At 41.3% G+C, this 11,034-nt stretch overlaps 1 protein-coding gene across 4 annotated transcripts in view; it reads right to left on the minus strand.

Annotated features, from left to right (window-relative positions):
* CIT (citron rho-interacting serine/threonine kinase) overlaps nt 1–11,034 on the minus strand; it is a 163,936-nt gene that overhangs the window by 127,912 nt on the left and 24,990 nt on the right. For all 4 annotated transcript variants that reach the window (XM_019649084.1, XM_019649082.1, XM_019649081.1 and 1 more), the window contains 2 exons: nt 5,091–5,233; nt 3,993–4,086 (listed from right to left, as the gene is read on the minus strand). In XM_019649084.1, the coding sequence (XP_019504629.1) occupies nt 3,993–4,086; nt 5,091–5,233 (237 nt within the window). The remainder of the gene's footprint in view (nt 1–3,992; nt 4,087–5,090; nt 5,234–11,034) is intronic.

Genomic DNA, 11,034 nt, shown 5'->3' on the forward strand with positions numbered 1-11,034 from the left:
CCGTAGTATCTTGGTTTAACTAGGTATTGGAATGCCACTGTATCGTTGATGAACTGCTTGCCCTTTACGCCCAATTACCTTGCAGAACCATTAATTAATACGCACTCCTCAAATATGCCTCATTTGCTCTTATTGGGTTTTATTTTATCATCACACCAGGTGGTTGGGAATATTCAGTTCTCTTTGTTGGCGGCTCACAGGACTTGGTTACTTGTTCACAGCCAAAGAGTTGAAAGGAACTTGACTGGGCCATGTTTATCAGCATGACCCAGCCAAGGGTATAAACGGTCAATGTCTCATTTTCAAACTCATGATTAGACTTATCGAAGAGTCAGCTAACTTCACAATTAATTCTTTCTCCATAATAGACATGTGATCATATACACATATGTCTCAACACTTTGTAAATTTTAAGGAAAAATACCCCCTGGCTTGCTTCTTGTACATCTCCTACTATAGTAATTAACTAAGGCTTTTTTTTTCCATTAAACAGATAAGTCCTTTTATTAACTGAAAATGAGTATAAACATTATTGAATTCTGATTTCCTAAATATTTTTTTATTAGTTTCAAGTGTACAAAACAACGTAATACTTATACATTTCACCCCTCACAAAGTGATAACCCTCTCCCTACTAAGGCTTTTAATGACAATTAATGGCTACTAAGTTTCCATTAGCTACTGACCTCCAAGTACATTAAACATGCAGTCTCACACATTCTGAGAAGGCTTTTGCAAGATGCTTTCACTCTCTTCTGGGGACAATTGACAGCCAACTAATCTGAGTGAGGTGTTAAAAGTACTAGGAGGACAGCAATTATGTCTGTTCCCCTTCCCGATTTCCCCACGCTGTTTCCCTCCCCCAATTCCCCAATAAAATCTTTTAAAAAAAAAAGTACTAGGAGTCCAGCATGCCTGCAGTACACCATCTGACAAAGGCCAGTTTCACTAAACTTTAATTCATTTTACTGTATTGACTACTAAGAAAATACACCAGTTTGAGAGCAGACAATAAGAAAATGACAAGAAGAGTCAGTCATATTTGGAGAGACAAAGGGAGAGAGAGAGGGAGGGGGCGGGGGGAAGGAGAAAGGAAGGAAGGAAGGGAGGGAGGAAGGAAGGAAGGAAGGAAAGAAGGAAGGAAGGAAGGAAAGAGATTAATCTAACAGATTCTTTTACAAGGAGAAAACAGATGAGAAGAAAGGAAGAAAAACATTGTCTTCCTTTTCCCAATCCCCTTCCCATAAAATGCTTAAACATAAAACTCTTTCAACCTAATTTTCCCCATCTAGCTGCCCAGGGCATAAACATACACCTGTAGAAGCGGGAAGCGGGGAGGGAGGGTTGGCTGTGTTGTTCCTCTTGTGGAAAAGAAATAAAATCTTTTCACTCCTATATAAATCTCAAAAAGGGCTACCTCCTATGGGTTTCCAACTGCTAAACGGGGCTGATGATCACTTAACATGCTATAATGCTCTTTATTTATCATCTCCTTACAATTGTTTTCGGGAGAGTTGAACGAGAGACAGGTTGGAAATGTCAGCTGTTTGCCATTCTTTGAGATTCTAATAAGGTGAAGTGGGCAATCTAAGTCACACAGCAGGTCAATGTCACATCTCAGCTCAATACCTGGAGATAAAGTAAATAAATCTCCAGGTAGCACAGTCCACCTGGGTTTACTCATGAAAATATTCCAAAGCAATATTCTGACTAAGAAGCTTGAAATAAAGACAATGGAAGATGGAAAACTCAAGAGATCTAAGATTCACAAATATCCAAAATATATAGATAATATTTGGGAGTGGTAAGGAAAAGAATTAATTGATTTGGGGTAACATAACAATCATTTCAGGAACTGTGGATTCTATTTTATATAACATCTTTTGAATACAAAAAAAAAGAAAAAGAAATTTAGAACCTACTTTATGCCTATAAAACATTGAATTTAAAGGAAACACATTTTTAACCCACCACCACTGATCAAAAACACCCAAAAAAAGTTATTAATTCTATATCCATACTTGATCTAGATTGCAGATTCTTGGTCTTCTATAAGAAAAGGGCCTTTGCACTTAAAACAATGCTAGAATTCCTTCTCTGCTCAACAGGTTCTGGCCCTAAAAGCAGAAAGTTCTAGAGAAACAATTCTCTCTGCCAGAGAGAAGGAGGTACAATATTCTTGAGTATATAGGACTGAGCATCGTATCTCCTTCACCAAAATAATCCGGGGTGAAGCATGTGGAGCTGCAAATAAAACTGAGTGCTCTGGAAGGCACCCTGCCTGAAGTGAAGGTCACACAATTAGAAGACCTGAAAAGGACAGTTTGAAGCATGAAAAACAGAAATCTGAAATGAACAGGAGTCCTGTCTTTCCGCCAAGAGCTGCGAAGAGTGTGACTCCGGATGCAGAGATAGGGCCTTACTCTTAATTCCCATTTATTTACCACGCAGGGACTTTGGATCTTAATCTATTAGCATTTCAAGTAGGTTTTCTTATTGCAAACGCCTAGTGCTGGCTCTAGTTAACTAGCTTTCAGCTGCTTCTCAATCTACCGCAATAATTCTCAACCAGGGGTGATTCTGCCCCGCAGGGGACATTTGGCAATGTCTGGAGACATTTTTGGTTGTCACAACTGGTGGGGGAAGGTGCTATTGACATCTAGTGGATAGAGACCAGGGATGCAGCTAAATACCCTATAACACACAGAACAGCCCCAGAACAAAGAATTATCCCGACTAAAAATGTCAGTGGTGCTCTGTGCCTATGCTTCGATTATTATCAAGCTGTGTACGCATGCTTTGAGTTATTTCTAGATGCATGAGTTTTTTAAGGTCACTAATGCAACGTATAAATTTTTAAATCTTAGGTGATAAAACTTTGGCTTTAGCTTTTTTTCTGTGCTTTATTCCACTAAATTCAACACCTAAGTTTTTAATGCCCATTTCCAAACTGCACATAATTTTTACAACATAAAATGCTTTGATCCAAAAATTTAATTCTTAATGTAGTGATCAAGTGGAATCGATTATAAAAACATAATCTGAAATAATATGCATCTTTCCTCCAAGGAATTTAGAAAAAAAAAAAAAGGCAATCTTGCATATTGCCCTTACATGAAGGACTGAACTCTCAGAGCTGGGGGCATTTCAAAGAGCAGTTTCTCTAACCTCTTAATCTGCGCATTTTTACTAGAATCAGTATTTTTAGAGAAAGAATAAAAGGCCAAGTTCATAAGGTCACCAAGTGGTTCAGCTGTGAAATTAGTCTTAAACCAAAGTCGATTTTCTCTTAGATCTACCATTTTTTGCATAATTGACTTCCAAATTCACATTTTAGTATGTATTAACTTTATTAGATTTTTTTAATCTAATTTTTTTTTTTTTTACTTTGTCATCTTTTTCCTAAAGTAGTCTTACTTTTGATCTCAATAGCTACCCTCTTGCCTTCCTACTTAGCACATGGGAAATATCTTAATTTTTACCAAAGTTCCAGGATTTAGAATTGACCTTTTGAGCGTTTGGCTCTTAACGCTTAAGGGTATTTGGTTCAAATGCTCTGGTGATTAATTTAAATTTTGCTGCACAGAAAGCAGAGGATTTGAAATAAAGAAGGTTACATTTCGTAAAAATATTTTAAGGTAAAAAGATAGTATGAACAGAAAACAGTCTATAACAGGCAAGGATAATGAATGGAAAAACAAAATAAGCCATTTTCTTTTCTTTTTAACCAAACTATAAGAATATTCCTAAAAATGTCTTGTAGGGTATGAACAGGTATTATACATAAAAGAGTGCCAAGGTCAAGTAAATCTGAGAAATAGCTCTGTGTGCCCATCCCCACTCCCATCCCCCTTGAGAAGTCATTTCATACAAGGCAGGCGAAGGCTCCAAAATGTCTCTCAGCTTTATCCCAGTATTTTCCCAAACTTATGAAGATTACAGAACGCTTTTCAGTACAGCCTTTATTAAGCTATCTTATTGCATTTCATTACCATTTTATTTGAGTTCATTTTAGCAGCTGATCCAAAATCCACTAGCTTGATGTGTCCCGTTCGATCAATGAGAATGTTCTCAGGCTTGATATCTCTGTAAGAAAACCAGGACAACGGAATTAATGTCGTCTCCATGCCAATCAACGAGCAATTGCTAACCTAGGATATTGATTCGGTCAAGAATCTTAGTGTCTGTGTTCTGCTAGACAGACCTCCCTATTGATGGACATAAATAATAAGCATACATTTTGCAAAACAAATTAAAGTAAGAAAAAAAAAAGCAAGAAGAAAGAAAATAAGGGAGGGAGGGAAGGAAGAGAACAAATACATGATATTAGATGAATAATTTCTCCTAGAAGCATACCTTCTACCTCACAAAAACTAAGGCCAGGGCCAGCCTATTGGCTCAGTTGGTTAAGAGCTCGCTTTTGAGTGCGAGCTCTGAGCAACAGCAGTTCAAGTCCTGGCCCGAGCTGAGCTGCCAACAGGTGGCAGGATGGCTCAGCTGAAAAAAAAAAACTAAGGCCAAAAGATGCTAGGGGACCTTCCCATCATGCAACAAGTCAATGGAAAAGCTGAGACTCTAGTCCAGATTTTGTGATTCCTGGTTTAACCATCATTCCATTCCCACGACATTTTCAGATGTACATAAAACATCAGATGAGTGAGGAGTAACGAAACACTTTCAGCTGAGGATTTTGTGGAACACCTTTGTGAATTACTAACAGGTGAGGTCAGAAGGACAACTCCATGGTCTTCTGGTCCTACGTGGTATTTCAGTTCCTTCTGCAAATCAAATTCCATTTTTCTACCATATAACTCAAAGAACCCATGCAGAAGTTCCCCATCTATTAGCTACATGTACAGATCTTACTTGCAAATTTGAGAACGTTACAATTCTAGATCTACTTCCCTGTTGAATGAGTAAGCTGAAATGTCTGCCACTTTGGAAAATTTCTTTTCAGCCGGTTAGAGTTAAGACTGGCTAGAAATCGGATGGAGTGTTATTTTGATGCTGAAATCATCCCTTCATTCTATTGTTGGAGCTCTTAGGTGATACAGCTGAATTCTCAGTACAGGACCAGAGTACTCACTTACCGATGTACATATCCCATCTGATGAACGCTGTGAACGGCCAAAATCAGTTCAGCCAAGTAAAACTGAATCAAATTTTCATCTAATTGGTCCTCGTATCTATTCAAAAGTGACAGCAAGTCCCCTCCAGGCTGATATTCCATGACCTGTAGAGAATGCTAAAGTTATTAATTCTTCACACACCCCAAAAAGGAAATGTCTCAATTAGATCCTCAAACACTGCCTGACGTGTTATAATTACAATGTCTCCACAAAGTAATGAAGATGTGTGAAACGTATTGTAAATCATGAGAATGAGTTCCCTGCCCTACGGAAATGACACCCATTCCCCCAGAGAATCAATATAATGAAAGACTAGTACCAGACACCATGCATGATGTTTGCAAGGCAAAGCTTGAAAAGTTAAATTAAATCCACCCACTCACCCACCCACCCACATCGACACCCCAGACGTTCCCTAGGATGAGGTACACAGCGGAGATGGAAACTTCTGGAGGGCAGCAAACCCTCTTGTACCCTTCCGGCATTCCCCAAAGCACCCAGCAGAATATAGGAGGCAGTAAAGGTGATACAATCTTTTTCTTTAACAGTCAGTGTGAATGATAATCTGACTGTCTATTAAATATTGAAATGTGAATATGTGCCATTTGACCTCATAATTCCACTTCTGACTATTTTATAGGAGCTTGTAATAGTTTGCAGATAAACAGATTCACAGCAGCATTATTTATAACATGGGCGGGGAAAAAAACCTGGAAATCACCCAAATATCCATCAACTAAGAGGCCGCTAAAATATGACATATCTAAATAATGGGATAAGATGCAAATACTAAAAATGAAATGGGCTCGATATATTCATACCGCCATGGAAAGCTGTCCATGAAAATATAATGTGACATCCTAGACAGAATAGAGTACAACCCCTTTTTTGTGATTAAAAAAAATTATTATATTTCTTAATATATACATAGGGGGAAAACCTGGAGGAAGCATATAAAGTACAGCCTCAAGTAAAATCTTCAATTAGCAAAAACTTTCTTCCACCCCAAGGAACTGAAATCCTTCCTCCTTTTGGTGATAACTGCAATGTGATATTCTTGAGTCAACACGTGGCTTGGAGGCCAGTTTGCCGGGGTGGCTTTAAACTCCAGTCCAGTGACCTCACCTCTCCGCCTTTCAGTTTCATCCTCTGTAAAACGGGGGTAAGACTAATTTCCTCGTAATACTGAGCCTGGCACCAACAAGGTCCTTCACACTCAAGTTCTTTCCCTTCCCTCCCTTTACTGCATGGTTCTTTCCGCTCTGGCTGGAAGAAGCGGGGACCCATTTTGACCACCTCTGCAACCATGTCAACCCTTATTGAGTTCTCCTGTCCTTTGCACTGAGTTCCCATTTTAAGAGCCACGTGATAAATGTCTTTTGTTTTAGGTTGTCTCAAATTATTTCCAGAAAGAGGCAAGATCCGAATAATTGTCTTAAAATTTAAAAAAAAACACTAAATCTCTCGAACTATGGCATTCTGGAAGCCAACTCTGTCTGGGATGTGAATTCTCTCCACCCTACTCTAAACTCCTGTTTGCTTTTAGTCCAGAATTAGAAGAAAGCTCCAGTCAAGTCAGACTCGGGGTACCTGCACATCTCCCCAGATCCCCCAGGCTGGTCCAGCGAAACCTCTGCCCGGCACCAAGTCAACCCCACACTACAGACCCCTGGAGAAATCAGTGACTGGCTCCATGTCACCAGGGAGTCTCCCCCCCGCCCCCATTCACATGGCAGATCTTAACCAGCTACTAGACAATTTGAAAAGTAAGCTTCCATTTACTACTGCAATTGCTGGGGGGAAAAAATTGATTTATGAACTAACAAGAACAGCAACAGTTAGAAGGGGAGGCAGCTAAAATGCAGACTTTTTATTTCCCTCAAATTCACAGCAGACTTTAACTACTTGTCCCAGTCCTAGAGGACCCCAAAGGAGTCACCTGGTTGCCGAAAGCTCACCCACTCATCCCAACCTGGTTCTCCATAGGCCTTGGGTATGTGGGTGAATGCTAATTTTTACGTCTGTTTTAAATATCTATTGCCATTAAAAAGGTCTTAAGCATCCAAAAAAAATTAACAGATATTAAGAAGTGCTCACGCTTTTAGAGCGGAAATTTCTTAAAATAAGAACAATGCATATTTATGATGACACACTGCAGTTATAAATTTTCTCATCTGGCTCCATTAAAGATGTGAAAAAATAGAATAGCTTTTAAGTTTAAGGATGAGAAAGTCAAACACGTAGCATCCACTGGCAACTTTTAAAAACTCACAAACTGACCACCATCGAATACTTGGCAGCTACTCCTGAAGAGTCTATTTGTAATAACCAGCAAAATCCTTCAGAAAATAAGAACCACCTCTTAGGCAAAAAAGATTTGCATATTTGGCTCCTATTCAGAAAATCAAATTTCCAGAGTGGAAAATCCCCGCCCCAACTAGATTAGTCTTTCCTACAAGTCGGACAACTTTTCATGTCTTCAAAACCAGAGTTGATTGAGAAGACAAGCAACACAAATTACAACAGCTGCTTGGCGGCACGCTCCACAACACGAGGCCAAAATAGACCTATGAAATGACAAACCTCTAAATATACCAGGTCCTTATCAAAGGAGCTAATCAAACTTGACCTGCCAACACAATTCCAGATTACCATACAAAAAATTCCAACTGTGTGCCATTAGGAGAACTTAGCTTGGATATTTATTAAATTTGGCCATCTCAGAACGTTACCCCAATCCTAAAGCTATCCTGCTGGGGTGGAGTCGCTCATCCTGGTATGAATGGAGCCCATGGGGAAGACAGCTTGTGTGTGGCCAACCTGAGCTTAATCAATCATCTTGCTGTTGAGCTTAGAGATACAATAAAGAACCAGGACTTAGGCGCTGCCAGAAAACATGTTTGGGCTTCTAAAAATGGTGCCAAATCAAGAATCTCCAAAAGTATTATCAAAAGTCACAAACTAAGAGACTTTAAGACCACAGTCAACAGAACACTATGAACAAATTAAGGCGAAAGTTACCATCCAGGATGTGCTAGACTGTCCATTCACTGCACCTGGTTTTGTCCAAAAATTTGCCCCACCCCTGACTTTTACCACTTAGCAATGCCCAGTGAGGCGCTGATCCCCCAAATATGTGGTTTCTAACCTAATTTGACTGGCAAGTCCAAAGGTTTCTCAAACTTGCCTTTGGGGAATCACTTGAGAAAGCACTATTTTAAAATAAATAAAATCGATTCATCTAAATCAATGTTTGAGTGCCTACGATGTGTCAGGCAGGCAATATTCTAGATATTAGGAAAACAGCAGACAAAACTACCTGCCTTCATGGAGCTGGAATTCTAGCGGAATGAAAGAGAAAAAAAAAAAGAAAAAATGAAGCAGTATGAAAGCGTAAAGTACGTCTCCTTCCCATCCCAACCATTCAGGGAGCTTGATAAAAATGTGGATTCCAGGAACCAACCCAGACTTCAAGGATCAAGCTCCATGGGTGGGGTCCAGGAATCTGCCTTTTCAAGGAGCTACCGGGGTACCCCGATTCTGACACAGCCAGCCCAGCACTGTACCTGATGAAGTTGTGGAATTAACATGGCTCCCTACTCCAACCAACTGAAAAGTTTCTACAGCAAAGGTGTCCTTGTAGGAAACCTGGCCTTCATACAGGCATCACTTCTGCTGCTTACATTTTTTTCAATGACTACCTGGAGCCTTTCTGCCTATCAAGACAAGATCGCTGACAACAGAGGGCTGGAAAATAGCTAGTGCATCAGCACTGACGCAACAGATCAACCATCCATGCAAGGACAGGGGATGACCCTGCACACAACGAAAAGCTGCAGGTCACCCACTTGGTGATCACCATGGCATGGTCATCAAAGATCGAAGAGGCAGGAGGAGGAAAAAGTCCTACCGCGTAACAGCCCTCAGCAATGTGACAGCCCTGCGAATGGCGGAGAAAGCACAGCAGCTGACAGACAAGCCTAGCTTGGAGCTGTGACGAACTTGCTCCTTTAAAGCAGAGACTCTCAGGCCAACAGAGACCGGCCTTTCTGATGGCAGCAGCTGCAGATGCTAATTAAAGGGCAAGTCTTACACGCGTTTGATTTGGAAGGAGCGACTGCTTTTCTATTGGTGTTTGTATCTAGACCCCCAAGTACTGGGATGGCAATTCCTATCAGCTGTGTTGTGTTTCAAACAAAGGACGTGTGTGTGTGTGTGTGTGTATGTGTGTGTGTGTGTGTATAGACACATATGTGCATACATACACCTGCACACTTGCATGCACATGTATGCATATGTGGGTGGTGTGACTATTTAGTAGTTCTTTAGTATCTATTCCAATTTGCATAGGGTGTCATTAGAGGCACGCTGTGCTGGCCACCACTTAGAAATGTGCCCTTGAAATGCTTGCACTACAATTAGCATGACTGAAAGTGTCATGAAAATGTAAGGATGCTACTGGCATCATTATCCGCTCTGCCCAGGGTTCCTGATCTTTGGCATGGGGGGCCTGGAGGGAGGGATGCTCTAAGCCGAGTGGCCCCTGGCAGAGACCCTAAATGATTCTTCTTGAATGGCAAGATGGCCAAGAGGAAAAGAGAGGAGGCCCTTTATTTCAGAAACTGTGCACCCCAGCATGATTCATCCATCTATTCAAAAAAATCCTCACTGAGCATTGAATCATCCAGAGTCTTGGCCGGAAACAGACAGCACACTCAAGCAAAGTAATTGAGGACATGAATTAATGAAGGGGCTATTGACAAAGGTGTGGGCAAGGTGAAAGGAAATAAACATGGGGTGGTGAAGCACCCCGTGGCTAGTTAACAGCAGGGGAGTAGGTACCATCCCTTGGCCTAAAAGAGAAAAAAAAAGGATCTCAGATGTGCACACTGTTATTGAAGAAATGAGGGAAAGATGCAGGAATGAGAAACTAACTATAACTATAGCAACAGGAGCATTGGAGAATCCAACAGGATTCTCCAAGTGGGGACCCCAGACCAGCAGCAACCTCCCCTGGAAACTGGCTACACCTGCCAATTCTCGGGCCCCATCCCAGACCTACTGAAGCAGAAACTCTGATGGTGGTGCCAGGTAAACTGGGACAAACATCACTAAACAGTGACTCCTAAGATGGTACAATTCTAAATGCACTCACTTGAAATATGCCTCAAAAGACCAGGACACAAAACAACTATTTCAAAGGCACAGAGAACTCAAAGAACCCCCGGGAGGCAATAACACACTCAGCAGCGGAATTGGAGTCAATCAGAGGTATCAGTATCTCATTTCGCCAATGAGAAAATTGAAGCCAAGAAGGCCAGTGACTCCGGGGAGACCAAACAGGGAGCAGTGAGGAGGCAACAACACTCTACATTCTAAGTAACAGCTTCCTGCTGATGGGCAGCCGTCTTCCAAACCCTGGCTTCTGAAGCGGCAGCACGTGAACACGCTGGCGAGTTTTGAATCTTGTCTGAAAACTGGATAATCTCACCCGGGAGATGAAAACAGCACATGTCTCGCTGTCAAAACTACCATAAGCTGCCACATTTCAGTAAAATAAACAATGAGGTTGTTGTATTCGTTAACTCTCTCCAGACTCCCAACAACAGCACAGGCTGATGTTCCTACAGGTCGGGGGAGTGGGGTGGGGAGGGGAGGGCAGAGGGGGGGAGCCTGCCTAGAAACAGCCCCAGCTCTGAACTGCTCCTACATAGAAAAGAAACACTGTCCACAAAATTGCATGGCTGTGGGTTGGAAGCGGGAGAGGAAATACAAAGAACCAATTCCAAGCAGGACATCAGAACCAGGGTCATATTGGAAGTGGTTTCAAGTGCGACACTATAATGTAATAAGAATATGGGGGCGGACGGGTGGCTCAGTTGGTTAAGAGCTCGCTTTTGAGTGC

This window comes from Hipposideros armiger, unplaced genomic scaffold, assembly GCF_001890085.2.
Source record: "Hipposideros armiger isolate ML-2016 unplaced genomic scaffold, ASM189008v1 scaffold_129, whole genome shotgun sequence".
Taxonomy (NCBI): Eukaryota; Metazoa; Chordata; class Mammalia; order Chiroptera; family Hipposideridae; genus Hipposideros; species Hipposideros armiger.